Source organism: Nomascus leucogenys, chromosome 13 (assembly GCF_006542625.1).
Source record: "Nomascus leucogenys isolate Asia chromosome 13, Asia_NLE_v1, whole genome shotgun sequence".
Taxonomy (NCBI): Eukaryota; Metazoa; Chordata; class Mammalia; order Primates; family Hylobatidae; genus Nomascus; species Nomascus leucogenys.
In genome coordinates, this window is record NC_044393.1 from 18518023 (window position 1) to 18533461 (window position 15439).

A 15439-nucleotide genomic window follows, 5' to 3' on the forward strand; every position below is an offset into this window, starting at 1 on the left:
CTGAGGAGGTACCATGCAGCTGGTTTGAAGAACAAGAAGCATCCAGAGCCTGGAGGTGTAACTGCTTCCCCCACCACAGACTTGCCTGTGGCACTTCCTTGGCTCTCATTCCCCCAACCCCAGGGACTTTCATAAAGGTATCAGTGGTGGTAGCAATGAGGGTTGGGGGAAGTTGTCTTACCCAGAAGAACAGAAGATCCAGCAAAACATTGTAGACCACACCCCTTTCAGGATCCAATTCCTTGCTAGCACCTGCCTCTTGTCAGACCAGCTGCACTCCACAGCTGAAACGTGGGGAAGGGAGAATTGAGCCCACCTAATTGTCATTGAGACCTGGGTTTTGTGTTTGGAGGGAAATTTCTACCACTATTCAGTGAGCTTTACATTTCAAAATCAACAAGTACTGCTACCTGGGCTGTCCTAAGATATCTCAGATGTCATATAACAACAGCAGATGCTGAAGACAATGGGCATGCATTTCAGTACTTGTTTAATACATTTTCTATCATTGATAAGCCACAGATTTCTTTTTTTAGCCAAATCACCAGAGGCAGTAGCTCACTAGTACCAGTACACCAAGAATTCAGATTCTAGAGCCTTCCCAAAAAACTAAACTTTATAAATAAATAAAGCTCCCAAGGTAAGTCTTTTTTGTAAATTCTATATAATGTTCCTTTTTAAAAAAAAAAATTTACTGTGTATATTTAAAGTATACAACATGATTTTATAAGATCCAAGGTAATTCTGATGCTGTGTAAGTTTGGGAACTACTGGTTTAATACTCCTGATTTAATATCACATTCCTGAAAAGTATTATTAAATATAGGTCACATCACTTCTGATTCATCATACTTACTTTTGCACATTCTTGCTTCCTTCTGCTATTAACTTTTGTTCTAAAGACCCATCCTTCTTAATTTGCTATTTCTGCTAAGTATTGTCCAGTAGAGAGTGCATCATTCCTGATTCATCATTTCTGTCCTTTTGCACAATTTTCTCTCCCTGCTACTGATTTCCTCTTTACTGCCTACTTTAGCATATTACTTCATCAAGCAAAATGAGCACATCTTCGGTGTTCTTTCAATTCAGCAGTAAAGTAAAAGGAGGACATGGAGATGCCAAAAGTATGTTTAACTCCAATGTACTTTATTTTTTATGTCTAAGGAGTCTCCTCTTTTTCCCACAACTCCCTCCCCAAAGCTAATTCACTGAGAAACCTTGTCAAGTCAAGCTTCTCTCCCCTCATCTACTGTGTCAGCTTTGCTGGTCTTATTTCAGTTTCTTAAATCACTAAGCTCCTTACTGCCCCCAAAGCACACACATGTGCTGTTCCACATGTGTGGATTCCCTTCACCTCAAATCTTCATCGCAGATCTTGTACTTCTCTGTCATAGCTTTTATCATAACCTGTAGGTATATATTTAATTGTGACATTATTCCATGTTTCTCTCCCCTCTAGACATTAGACTCTATAAGGAAAAAGCGTTGTGCCTTTTTCTTACTAGTGCCTAACACAGGAGAGGTCTTCAATGGATATTTGTTGAATGAATGGAAATGCATCGTATAATAAAACACCCCTTAATGTGAAGGACCAAGGGGAAGGGCTGGTTACTGGAACAGAGATCTATATGGAAGGGGTATCCTGAAAGGAGCAAGTTGAGGCATCCATGCAGACTGTGGAGACACAACCAGAGGAAGCTGGGGAATAAATATCCAAACCTTAATCCCAGTCTTTCCTCTAATCTCTTTCTGTGCCCCATGGCCTTGTTCCAAGGTGAAGCCAGAGAGCAAGATAACCGTTGATGCAACCCATACATTTGGTTTTCTGAGGTATAAAGCAGGGCACAGAAGAAGGGGTAAGTAGGTTCAAAAGGGGAAAGAAAGAAATTCACGTCCATCCCTCAACATTCACTCTTGGGTTCTGTCTGCATGAAAAGTCCATGTCCCATCACGGGGTTGCATGAGTCCCCCTGGTCACCAAATCATTGTGAGAGGTGTCAGTTGGTCACATACCCAAAAGCTAAAATGCTAACCATCACCAATATTCCTCATATTCAATTGTGGAAGAAGGGAGGAAAGAAACAACTAACATAAAACAGTGACTACAGACCCCACCTGTGTGGCTGGTCATGAAGTTCAAGGTGATAACCATAGCTGCCTTCTCCCGGTATCCTTTCTATGTTTCCGTTACCTTCTGCCAGTTAGATGGAGTGCTTCACCTGATGGGGTGATCCAAACTTTCATTCCTGTGCAGTCTGAGCCCTTCATGATCTTTCCTTTATGGGGTTCCCACAGTTTTTCATTGATCAAGACTATTGTACAAAGGAGTTCTAGAGGTGCCAATGAATCCCTTGGTTTCTAGGTTGTGATGGTTAATCTTATGCATCAACTTGACTGGGCCACAAAATATCCAGATTAAACATCATGTCTGGGTTTGTCTGCGAGTGTGTTTCTGGATGAGATAAGCATTTGAATTGGTGGACTCAGTAAAGTAGACGGCCCTCCTGAATGTGGGTGGGCATCATCCAATCCATTGAGGCCTGAATAAAGCAAAAGATGGAAGAAAGAAAAATTTGTCCCATCTTTCTGCCTCATTTCTTGAACTGGGACATCTCATGTCATCTTCTCCTGCCCTTGAACAAAGATTCACACCATCGACTCCCCTGGTCTCCGGTCTTTGGACTCAGACTAAATTACACCACCAACTTCTAACTTTCCTGGGTCTCCAGTTTGCAGATGACAGATCATAGGACTTTTTGACCTCTAGCCTCCATAATTGCATGAGCCAATTACACACACACACAAACACACACACACACGCAATCTTATATTGGCTCTGTTTCTCAGGAGAACTAGTATACAGACAAGCTTCCTTACCTCCACTGTACAGCAGCAACCCAATTTCCCCTTGGTTATCATGATTAACCACCCATGTGGTGCAGTGACACACTCCCCTTTCTCTCCTTTGATTAAGTGGTATGAAGAGCCAAAAATATACAAGGGGCAGTGTTTGCTGTTAATTCTGCAAAATCCTGACAGTGTTTTCCTGTGGAAGCATTCCTCCCTTGAGCACTAAGACCACCAATCCCACTAAGCCCAGGATTGGGAGGATGAGAGGCAAAAATTCCTCCAGTGGGTTATTATTAGATGTGAAAGTCAGAGGAGAATCCCTCTTAATCCTGGGCTAAAATTAGAATCATTTGGGGAGCTTTTAAAAAATATTGATGGACAGGGTGTAGGCATGGGAAAGGGGGTGGGGAGGGAGAGAAAGAGGAAGGTAAGACAACAGATAAGGACCACTTCCATCAGGGATGGGTCAGTGTTTTGTTCTTACTAGAATAGATACTTACTCTGAACACTAATCTGCCCTCCCTGCATGGAATGCTTCTGCCAGAACTACCAACTGTAGACTTATGGAATGCCTTATCCACTGTCATGTATTTCACACAGTGTTGTTTCTTATCAAGGAACTGACGTCACAGTAAAAAAAAAATTACAGCAATACGCCCGTGCTCATGGAATTCACTGATCTTATTGTATTTCCCAGCATCCTGAAGCAGCTGGTTTGATAGTACCTTGCAGGACGGGGAGCAAGGTTTTCCTGCAGGCTGTATATGCTCTGAATCAGCCTCCAATATATGGTAGCCTTTCTCCCATAGTCAGGATTCATGTGCCCAGGAATAAAAGAGTGGAAATGGGAGTGGGCATTACTCACTATTATCCCTGGTGACCCACTAGCAAAATTTTTGCTTCCTATTCCCATGATCTTATCCTATACTTCCCTAGAAGTCTTAGTTCCAGAAGGAGGCCTGCTTTCACAAAGAGAACCAACAATGATTTCATTGAACTGAAAGTTAAGACTGTCATCTGGCCACTTTGGGCTCCTCCTGCCTCCGAATCAATAAGCAAAGAAAGACATTACTATGTTGGCTGGGGTTATTGATCCAGACTACCAAAGGGGAAATTGAAGTACTGCATAATAGAGGTAAAGGAAGAGCGTGTCCGGAATACGGAAGATTCCTTGGGGCAACTCTTAATATTACCATGCCCTTTGATTAAGGCCAATGGAAAACTACGACACAACCCAGGCAAGACCATTAGCAAATGGCCCAAACCCTTCAGGAATGAAGGTTTGGGTCACTTCCCCAGGTAAGGAACAATGACCAGATGAGGTGCTTGCTGAAGGCAAAGGCAGTACAGAATGGGTAGCAGGGAAAAGTAATTATAAATACCAGCTATGACCACGTGACCCTTACAGAAACAAAAACTGTAATTGTCATGAGTATTCCTCCTTATTTTGTTATGAATATGGGTGTGTATTAAGCAAATATCTTTGTTTTCTTCCTTCTCCTATTTCCTTATTATGCAACATAAGATGTATTGACTTTATTTCATAGTACTTAAGTATTGTTCATTTTACATCATAGAATTTTAAGCCATGAGATACCAAGAGGAGTAAACGTCACTCAAAAACTATGTTCTCTTTGGGGAAGGGGTTGGTGTATTTCCATTGTCTGCAGGATAATTGTATCATGTTAGGTGGGATTATAATCTTGTAATAGTCTTTATTTTAAGATTAAGTATAGTCTAAGGAGATATGTATGGGTGCCAGGTTGACAAGTAATGGACTTGAGATGCCTAATTTTATGTATCATCTGGACTAGGCCATGGGGTGCCCAGATATTTGGTTAAACATTATCTCTGGGTTTGTCTGTAAGGATGTTTCTGGATGACATTGACATTTGAATTGGTAGACTGAGTAAAGCAGATTGCTCTCCCCAATGTGGATGGGCCTTGACCAGTCTGTTGCAGGCCTGAATGAAATAAAAGTCTGAGTAAGAAATATATGTTTTTTCTGCCTACCTGCCTTCAAGCTGAAACACTGGTTTTCTCCACACTCAGACTTGAACTGGAACTTATGCCATTGGCTCTCCTGGTTCTCAGGTCCTCAGACTCAGACTAGAGCTTGCATCATTGGCTGTCCCAGTTCTTAATCCCATGGACTTGTACTGGTGCTGTGTCATTGGTTTTCCTCGGTCTCTACCTTTCTGACTGCAGATCTTAGACTTACCATCCTCCATAATCATGTAAGCCAATTCCTTATAGTAAAAAGAATATATATATATGTGTGTGTGTGTGTGTGTGTGTGTGTGTGTGTGCATATATATATATCCCATTTTCAAAATGTTACCATTAGGGGAAACTAGGGAAACATTTCAAAATGTTAACATTAGGGGAAACCATATCATTTCTTACACCTGTACTTGAATTTATAATTATCTCAATAAAAATTTGAATTAAAGAAAATATAGGCAAAATGAAGACTTTCCCATATAAACAAAAACTGAGAGGAGGTGATGCTTCTCTCGGACTAGACTTTTTCCTTAAGGCTGAAAGGATATGAGATCAGATGGTAATTTGGATCCACAGGAAGGAATGAAAAACACCAGAAATGGTAAGTATGTGGGTAAATATAAAAGTGTGTATATGTGTGTATAAGGGTGTGTGTGTGTGTGTGTGTGTGTATGTGGTCTTCTCTTGATTATAACACTGCTATAATAGACATAAATGTAATATATATGACAACAAAAGCACAAAGAAGGGGCAGGAAATAGAGCTATACTGGTGCAAAGTTACTATATTTTACCAGAATTAAATGAATTGCCTGACATATGGTGCTCATAAGATGTTAGTCCCCTTCTTCCTTCTAGAAAAGAGAAAGGTCATTTGGAGGTTAGAACCTGAAGGGTGAAACTTTGTTCTTTCAAAATCCCACCCTTATTTACTTCCTCCTTCCTTAAACCAGCCAAAGTAATGGGTCTCAATCAAAAGTAAGTGAATTGGGGCCGGGCGCGGTGGCACTTGCCTGTAATCCCAGCACTTTGGGAGGCCTAGCTGGGTGGATCACTTGAGGTCAGGAGTTGGGGATCAGCCTGGCCAACATGGTGAAAGCCCGTCTCTACGAAAAATACAACAATTAGCCAGGCGTGGTGGCGCACGTCTGTAATCCCAGCTACTCGGGAGGCTGAGGTGGGAGAATCTCTTGAACCCAGGAGGTGGAGGCTGCAGTGAGCCAAGATCATGCCACCGAACTCCAGACTTCCAGACTGGGTGACAGAGCAAGACTCCATCTCAAAAAAAAAAAAAAAAAAAGAAGTGAATGAATTGGAAGCAGAGCGGGGTTGAAATATTACGGAGCGGGGTTGAAATACTATGGTGTACAGTGCTCACTCTTCGGGCCCAGGCTTCACCACTATGCAATATGTCCATGTAACAAACCTGCACGTGTAGCTCCTGAATTTATTAAAGTTTCTAAAAAAATAATGTAATGATTTTTCACATACATGCACACACATATGGTTGACATAGGGTTAGTAAGATTCCTGTAATGAATATAAGTGCTAGATAACTAGCTAGGGCTGCCTTCTAGCTGCTCTAACGCATTTTTAATAAATCTTACACTTGCCCTCCCCTTTCTGGAATTACGATAACACTGCCACCCAGATCTCCTGAGAAAGAGCCAATTCACTGAGTCATGACCAAAGATCCCCAGGGCAACCTGAGTACAGAATGAGCTTTTCAAGGGCCAGGTCCTGTTGCACCTTCCCACAAGGCCTGTTTGGCCAAACGAGTACAGACACACCTCATCAGGCACTGTCCCTCACTGCACTGGATCCTTATCATGCTGTTAATGTTGGAAATATTATTATAATTTTTTAAAAAAGTGTTTATATCTATTGCTCTTCTGCAGGGTTTCCTAACCTTGGCATGATTAACATTTGATGCCAAATGTGAGGGCTGTCCTGAGGAGTATAGGATGTTTAGCAATATCTCTGCCTCAACACACAAGAAGCCAGTAGGTGCCCCCAATCAAAAATGTCTCTAGACATTGCCGAGTGTCCTTGGGGGCAGTATCACTCCCTCCCCTGCTTTCCTGAATAGTACGTTTAAAGGCAGCTTCTCACTTCCTGATCCATTGCCCCAGAGGAGGCAACACTGTAGGAAGCTCTCAGCCAAGGATCACCAATAGGTCCCCCCGCCTTTCCTCTGCCTGCACAATAAGTGACAGTCTATTTTTTTCTTCCTTCTATCATTATTTTGTTTTCTGATGAACAGATTTGATCAGCCAAGAGGGCTAAGAAAGGAGATATCAAGGATAATGCTGGTGGACCCCTCAACGTGCAAAAGAAGTTGTACCACAGAGATGTTGCAATATAGGCTTCAGAAGTGCCTTCAAGGAAGTAAATGTGGGGTAAACAGCAAAGATCAACAGATAATGAGAGGGTCGACCAGCAATTGTATAAGCTATAGTTAGAGAAAGCAATGGCCAAGAAATGAGTATCATGGTTCCAGGGAATTTAAAGAAAAGGAAGAGCTATAACTAACGTGCAAAGATGGGGAAAACATTTCTGTAGGAACTAAGTATGCTGCTGATCCAGTTAGCACCCCCATTTTCAAAAAGGTGTCATTGCGACACACACACACACATGTCCCTTGCAAAAGACATGTACCTGTGTGTGTATTCACCATGTGTGAGGCATTTGAGTATTTATTGAACACTTGCACCAATTCTGGGAAGAATGCTAAAGCAACATAATTAACCCCAGTTTATAGATGAGAAAACTGAGGCTGGAACAGGTTAAATGACTTGCCCAGGTCAAGAGTAGCTGGACTTAAATCAACACAAGTGTCCATCACTGGATGGATAAAGAAAATGTGGTACATATACGCAATGGAATACTACTCAGCCTTTAAAAAGGAAATCCTGCCATTTGTGACAACGTGGATGAACCTGCAGGTTACATGAAATAAACCAGGCACAGAAAGACAAATACCAGGTGATCTCACTTACATGTGGAATCTAAAAAAGCTGAAGTCACAGAAGCAGAGAGTAGAATGGTGGATACCAGGGGCTGGGGGTGGGAAGTATTGGGAAGATGCTGGTCAAAGGGTACAAAATTTCAGTTAGACAGAAGGAATAAGTTGTGAAGACCTATTGCACAGCATGGTGACTGTAGTTAATAACATATTGTACACTTGAAAATTGCTAAGAGAGAAAATTGCTCTCTCTCTCTCTGTATATATACACACACATATATTTCAAAGCATCATATTGTACATCATAAATATATAATGTTCCTCAATTTATGATGAGATTATAACCTAATAAACCTATCCTAAGTTGAAGATATCAGAAGTTGAAATGCGATTAATACACCTAACCTACCAAACATCATAGCTTAGCCTTACCTACCTTAAACTTGCTCAGAACACTTACACTAGTCTACAGTTGGGCAAAATCATCTAACACAAAGCCCTTTTTATAATGAAGTGTTGAATATCTTATGTAATTTATTGAATATTGTTCTAAAAGTGAACACAGAATGGTTGTATGGGTATTCAAAGTACTGTTTTTACTGACTGTGCATTGTGTTTGTACAATCATAAAGTCAAACATTGTAAATCAAACCATTGTAAATTGGGGACTGCTTTTATACAATTTTTATTTCTCTATTAAAAATAAATAATAATAAATATATGATAGAATGCTTCTTGAAAAAGAATAGCTGGACCCATCACAACTTCAAATTTTAAATCTGAGGCTCACTAAATCTCACTAAAGCATGCTGGCTTTGTCTTTCAGAAAAATGGATCTCTAGAGAATCAAGGAAAGGAGACGGGTAGAATGTGCTAGATTCTGGGGTGTGTCTCTAGAGAGCATGACCCTCTGAACCAAACAAAGCTGGGCCCTCCTTCTACATGGTGCTTTTGATATTTCTATTAAAATATACTGAATCTGCTCCTCCTCCGAGTAGGTGACTGTTTCTGACTTCCAATGTGTTTGTGTGTATTGTTCCCATAATTTCCTGGGAGCACCCAGATGGGATGGAGGCAGCATCTAATACTTTGCCTGGCGCAGTGTGGGTACTTGATGAATGTTTGAATGAATGAGCGATACGAGGGCATTGAAGCAGACAGACCGGGGTCTCAGTCTTGTCTCTGAAACTTGCTGTCCATGTAACAATGGTCAAAGTAGCATAACCTCCTCTCATCTACAAAATGGGAGTTTTAAGTGTTGTGGGATTCCTGTGTAGACTTAAGAGAAGCAACGTGTGAAAACTATTTTGCATGGTGCCTGGAAAAGAAAAGGTACTCAAAAATGGCTGCTGTCTTTTTATTACTGTGAAAAGGGCTTCCACCCTGAAGTGGTACTAAAGTAGCCTGGGTGGCCAGATCAGATAAGGCCAGGAGGAGAGAGGCGAAGCTGTGCTTTGGCTGAACACTCTGTTCCTGAGGCAGCCCAGCCCCATGAAAAGCCTGAGTTAAGGGTGAATGAGCTGGATGTGGGGCCAGGCTCCTCCCCTTGGTCCCTTTGCTCCCTAAAATGGCAACCCCAGGCTGAGCCACTGGCTGAGTGGCACCATGCAGCTTCAGGCCTCTCTCTCATTTCTCCTGATTCTCACTCTCTGCCTAGAGCTTCGATCAGAACTAGCACGAGGTTGGTATGAAATGTGGGATCTCAAAGAGTAGACTGGGAATCAGGCTGGGGGTGGGGTGGTGGGGAGGTGATGCAGCACAAACAGAGCCCATTTCTTACCTTACCGGATTGAGAGTCAATTCAGTTCAATTCACTGCATCAGATATATATTGGGCACATATATATTGCCAGGCACTGTCCTAGGTGCTGGGGTTAAAGCAAAGAGCCTAAGACCCTGCCTTTGTGAAATTAAGATGCTAATGGGAGAGAGACATACAATATCTAATATACATGATAGATGATCAAAGTGCTATAGAAAATGAAATAAGTAAAGCAGGAAAAGGGGCCTTCGATTCTGGGGTGGGGCTGGTGGCAGGCAAGGAGAGGTTGAGAAAAGGAGATCAGAGCCAGAATTTGAGAGTGAGGGACTTAGCCAAGTTAGATGCACTTGTCAGAAAAGGCTCCTTCCTGGGCCACTTTCTCTGTGGAAGCTTGGAATCTGCAAATGGAAGTGGGGAGATGAAGTGCAGTTATAGCTAAGATAATCTGCTGGAAATGGGGATAGTAGGCAGCAGTTTCCAAGATTTTTAAGCAGCCAGTAGGATTCCCTGTATAAAAATGCGTATTAGAATACACAAAAGGGTAAGAAAGTAAAAAATTATCAAAATCTTACCTTCTGGAGATTATCACTGTCAATGTGCCAGTGAAAATCCTTGCACATGCAAGCATAGTTCTCTGCACGTATGTACATGGAGCTATTAATGATAGATTCTTAGATATAAATGGAACCCTAAACCTCCCAATAACCCTATAGATGAGTGGTTCTCGAGTTTGTCCCCTAGTCCAACAGCAATAGCAGCAGCAGTATCAACTGGAAACATACTAGTTCCCAGTCCCACCTGATCAGAAACTGTGGAGGTGGGTCTCTCTAACAAGCCTTCCAGATGATTCTGATGCATACTCGAGTTTGAAAACGTCTGCCATAAGTAAGCAAAATGTAGTGGTTTACAGGATGAGCATTCCCGGAGTCAGACACACCTGGGTTCTGGGCCGGGCTCTTCTACTTACAAACTCTGTGCCTCAGGAACATCATTTATAGCCTCTCTGATCATCAGTTTCTTCTTCTATATAAAAAGATTAACCATCTTTTCTGCTTTATTAATCAAATAGTCTGATGTATGTCAAGCTCTCAGTATAACTTACCTCTTAATAGATTCTTGTAAAGCACTTAGAACAGCTTCTGTCACACTCAAAACACACACACGGTGTCATTATCTACTTTACAGAAAAAAGAAACAAGTCAAGTGATTTTCCTTTGGTTTAATGGAATGGAAGAGCAGAGAAGCAAGACTGAGAAAATTAAGAGCAGATGGGACTCCAGCCCCTACAGAGTCACCTGTAAGGGTCTAAGGGCCGATGCTGCTGTGACAAGGATGTCTTAAGAACATGCCCCTCTACCTCCCACCTTGATTGGATAAGCTATTCTGCCTCTTCCCCATTCTCCTGCACCCTTAGCGTCAGCCTTGCAGGCAGGAGGATAAGACAGAGTCTGAACCTTTCCAAACCCTAGGCTGCTGCCTGAAGTTCCACCATAGGTGTGATCATTCATCCGTCCATTCACTCATTTTACAACAACCAAGATGGATGAAGAACCTGCAAGCCTTTGCAGTCGAACCATGCTGGGTTTGATTCTTGGTCCTACTGCTTCCTAGCCTGACATTAGGACAGGTACTTCACTATCTGGCCTTAGTTTCTTCACATAATGTTGGAAGTTCTGCTAGCTACCACAAAGAGTAAAACTGCCCACATGGTGACAGAAACATAAAAGCAGGGTACAAAGAAACTTTTAATCCTGCCCCAGAGGGGCTCAGTGGGGTGGTGGTGGTGGTTTTCTATTAACAAATATTTGCTAAGAACTGAGAACTAGGCCTGTGTTAGGCACTAAGGCTGCAGAAATGAGTACAATGAGGTCCCTCTTCTCAAGAGTCTTATTGGTTAAGAAATAGAATGATTAAGAGCAGCTACTATTTATTGATTTATTTTCTATTTATCAATGCTTTTCACTGGTAAGCTCTAACCCTGCAATAAACCAAAAATGTGGATATTACACCTGCATTTTTGCAATGAAGGAAATTGAATGTCAAGGAGATAAGTCATTTGTCCAAGATCACATAGCTAGAAGATAATTGAGACAAGTTTGAACCCTCTCAGATTCAATCTTGCTCTCACATTCAAAGTCTGTCCTCCTTCTCTCATAGGATATCAATTCTAGAATTGATTATGAGACAGGAGGTAGGAACCTGAGGATCTTTATTATCAAATCTTATAAAAGCAGGTCTGGAAGGGAACTCAGAGATGATGTGGTTCAACTCCTTGATTTTACAAATGAAGACATGGAGACATGAAGAAGTTAGGTTTATACAACATCACACAGTAGCAAGTGGCTGCGATAGGATCTCAATCCACTTGAGTTGGATTCTCAAGCCTGTGATTCTCACCACATCAGGCTACTCTCAGAAGTGAAAATGTCAACTTCTGTGTAGACAGATCAGACCATGGCTGGGTAGAAAGAGGTACAGAGCACAGCCATTGTGGATGGCCTCACAATTGTGCCCAGGGCTGTCACAGCCCCTGGCATATGAGGCAAACAAGGAGAAGGTGATGGGCTTAGTCTCCTTCAACCACTTTCTCTCTTCAGACACTATCAAGGATCTCCTCCCAAATGTATGCGCTTTTCCTATGGAAAAGGGCCCTTGTCGAACCTACATGATGCGATGGTTTTTCAACTTGGAAACTGGTGAATGTGAGTTATTTGCTTACGGAGGCTGCGGAGGCAACAGCAACAACTTTTCGAGGAAAGAAAAATGTGAGAAATTCTGCAAGTTCACCTGATTTTCTAACAAGAACACAGCCCTCCATGGATTTGGGATTGCTCTGAGGGCGATAGAAGGCATTTGTGTGTGTGTGTGTGTGTGTGTGTGTGTGTGTACAAGAGATTCATTCCTCTACCCCCACATTTATTCTCCCTGATGTGCTCCTAAAAATGCTTCATCTCTGTGCCTGAAATTCTATAAATGTTGCAATCATGTTTAAAATCTCAAGACCTCCTTTTTAAAACATACACGTACTTACAAATACACTGGGGAAATTTAGAGCAACCATTCACACCTTAGTATGAATTACTGCTTAACCCACTGGGAGACAAAGGTTTTGAAGGACAGAGGGGGTAGATTTGGAAATTTGGGTACGATATTGGAAGGGCCTAAGTTGGACAAGGAGATTTCTGGTCTTGTAAAATAAGAAACAAGGAAACATCAGAAACCAGGGAAGAAAGGGGAACTGGGGAGAAACTGAAGATGTTAAGGACACTTTTAATTAAAAAAAAAAAAAGCAGTGGCCCAGGCATGGTGGCTCACACCTGTAATCCCAGAACTTTGAGAGGCTGAGTAAGGCGGGTGGATCACGAGGTCAAGAGATCGAGACCATCCTGGCCAACATGGTGAAACCCCATCTCTACTAAAAACACAAGAATTAGCTGGGTGTGGTGGCGCACGCTACTATACTACATAGTCCCAGCTACTCGGGAGGCTGAGGCAGGAGAATCGCTTGAACCCAGGAGGCAGAGGTTGCAGTAAGCCGAGATCGCGCCATTGCACTCCAGCCTGGTGACAGAGTGAGACTTGGTCCCAAAAAAAAAAAAAAAGTGAATTTTTATGAAAGCTGTTATCTACTAAGGCTAAACCACATCTTCCTGCCAAGGGCTACATGGGGAGAGGAGTGAAGAGCCCTGGTCCTAGAGTCTTTTGGTTTGCCTTAAGCAACACCAATTACAACAACTTGGAAGGAGAGGAGAAAAACACAGGAATCATTTCTTTCATTTATTTCAAGAGGGCCCATAGATGCGGAGGGACTTCTTTAAGATCACAGGGTGGGAACAAAACAGAGGCATCCTTGATCCCACCAAAAGGCCTCTTCCATTGCATTGTAATCCCCCCAGTCCATAATTTTTCCAGACTTTCTCTGGGATGGAGGGCAGAATTGAAGAGGGAGTGTTCATGTGGGCACTGTCCCTTATTTACCACTCTGATTTAGGGTCCAAGTCAGCTGCTTCCCATTGCCCGAGGAACAATAACTCCAAGCCATTATGCCAGGCTCCATGCTAAGCTCTTCATAAATAATACACATAAACCTCAAGGTAACCCTAAAAATCACATTACTACTCAAAGCGTGCTCCAGGAACAGGCAGCTTCCAGGTCACCTGAGAACTCGTTAGAAATGTGGAATCTCATGACCAGCCTTGTAACAAGATTCCTGGGTGATTTGTGGGCACCCTCAAGTTTAGGAAGCAGTGGTAGATGAGGAACCAAGGATAAAACAGAGCAGTAATGTTTCCAGGGCCACACAGCTGGAAAGTGGCAGAGCTGGTCATTGAGCTCATGTCAGTACATTTGCAGAGTCCCTGGTTATAACGGCTATGCTTCACTCTGTCATGGATCTCAGAATTTCCCCCATGGGGCTGATTTCCAGTTAAAGGTTTTATCAGAAAAATTTTAAAACACCAAGTTATGCTGGCAAGGCAACAAACACATCTCCCTTTTGTGGAGAACACTGGGAAGCAGGATTCCTGGATCATCTCTGGGAAGAGTCTGAGACAAAATCTTAAGTGTCTCCCATGGCCGCTGTCTTCTTTTTCCAGGTTGGAGAGCAGCAGTCACACCAACCTACTGAGGACTTCCACAAAAGAGAGATTGCCTCATTCCTAGCCCCTGGGCTCCATTCCACCCACCCTCACTCTCTCTTCCCTTCTCAACATTTCACAAGAGGGAGCATTCTCCATGGCTAACACCAATCAGATATTGTCTTACCAAAATGTCCTAGAAATTCCTGAATTGCTCAACACCTAAATCATGGCTAACACCAACCAGATATTCTGTCTTACCAAAATGTCCTAGAAATTCCTGAATTGCTCAACACCTATATCACTGGCTTTAAGCTCTTTCTCTTACTCATGAAACACCAGAACTATCTGGCCTTGAGATTCAGAAAATGTGATCATTGTCTCTATAATTCAATTGTATTTGCATTAACCACCCAATCTTGTCATAGAACCCGAAATTCAGGCTCGTGTACCCAACGTACAGCTGATACACAGGTGCTTGGAAATAGAGAAAGGTTTATTTAATTTGGTCAAAGCAAGAAGGCAGGAGGGCAAGATCTCTCCGATTTACCTTAAGAAAAAGAAGCAGAGAGTTATGTGGCTACAGAGTAAGAGAGGGGGAGTTTCAGGAAACCAAGGGGAAAGGTCTGTTTCTTCACTCTCAGATAACAACTGAAACAACCAGACTTCTAGGAGTCAGCAGCTTGTCGCAACATCCTTAAATACATTTATTTCTTCTTGGATACTTTTTTTGTGACCCTGAAGTTAACTCCCACTGCTTGACAGAGAAACAGTACATCAGCAGTTTATCATTATGTTGTGGGAACAAGGAATATTGGGCAAAAAGCAAGTGCAAGCAAACAAGGGCCTGATCGGAATTTTCATTATTTCAGTCACTAAAAACGCTTGGATGCTGAGATCTCAAGGGGCCCTGTTACAAATCCCCACTGCATTTTTCCATTCCTCATTCATGTAGGAAAAGGGGTGTCATTCTTTGTTAGCTACTTCCTGCTGAAAAAGGGGCAAAGGTGTGGAAACTGAAGAGCGGAACCTATCCACCTGAAGTTGAAAGTATTTCCAGGGGCCAGGCCCATATCCTGCATACTGTAATTCCATTATCTGGGTACTGTTACCTATTATAGTCTTGGAACAGCATCTTAATCTATATTTGACGATGACATTAATGAAAACATAAGTTACAATAACGCTAAGAGAAGTAAGCCAAATGTAACGATACCAGAAAATACAGATTGGATCCCTTGTGAGATCCAAGGAAACAATCCAGAATACCAATCACCTAATCC

General features: G+C 42.2%; 1 protein-coding gene across 1 annotated transcript; it reads left to right on the forward strand.

Moving 5' to 3' along the window:
• Positions 1 to 9413: 9413 nt before the first annotated feature.
• Positions 9414 to 12566, forward strand: SPINT3 (serine peptidase inhibitor, Kunitz type 3). The gene is made up of 2 exons (XM_003253641.1): positions 9414 to 9499; positions 12177 to 12566. Exons 1-2 carry the CDS (start codon positions 9424 to 9426, stop codon positions 12368 to 12370), a joined length of 270 nt encoding a protein of 89 aa, XP_003253689.1. The 5' UTR covers positions 9414 to 9423; the 3' UTR covers positions 12371 to 12566.
• The last annotated feature ends 2873 nt before the right edge of the window (positions 12567 to 15439 follow it).

What these genes read in the sequence shown, in the direction of transcription:
- SPINT3 (XM_003253641.1), top strand. Translation starts at nt 9,424, where the DNA reads ATGCAGCTTCAGGCCTCTCTCTCATTTCTCCTGATTCTCACTCTCTGC. An exon ending in TCGATCAGAACTAGCACGAG is followed by an intron (nt 9,500 to 12,176) that starts GTTGGTATGAAA and finishes TTCTCTCTTCAG; the next exon opens with ACACTATCAAGGATCTCCTC.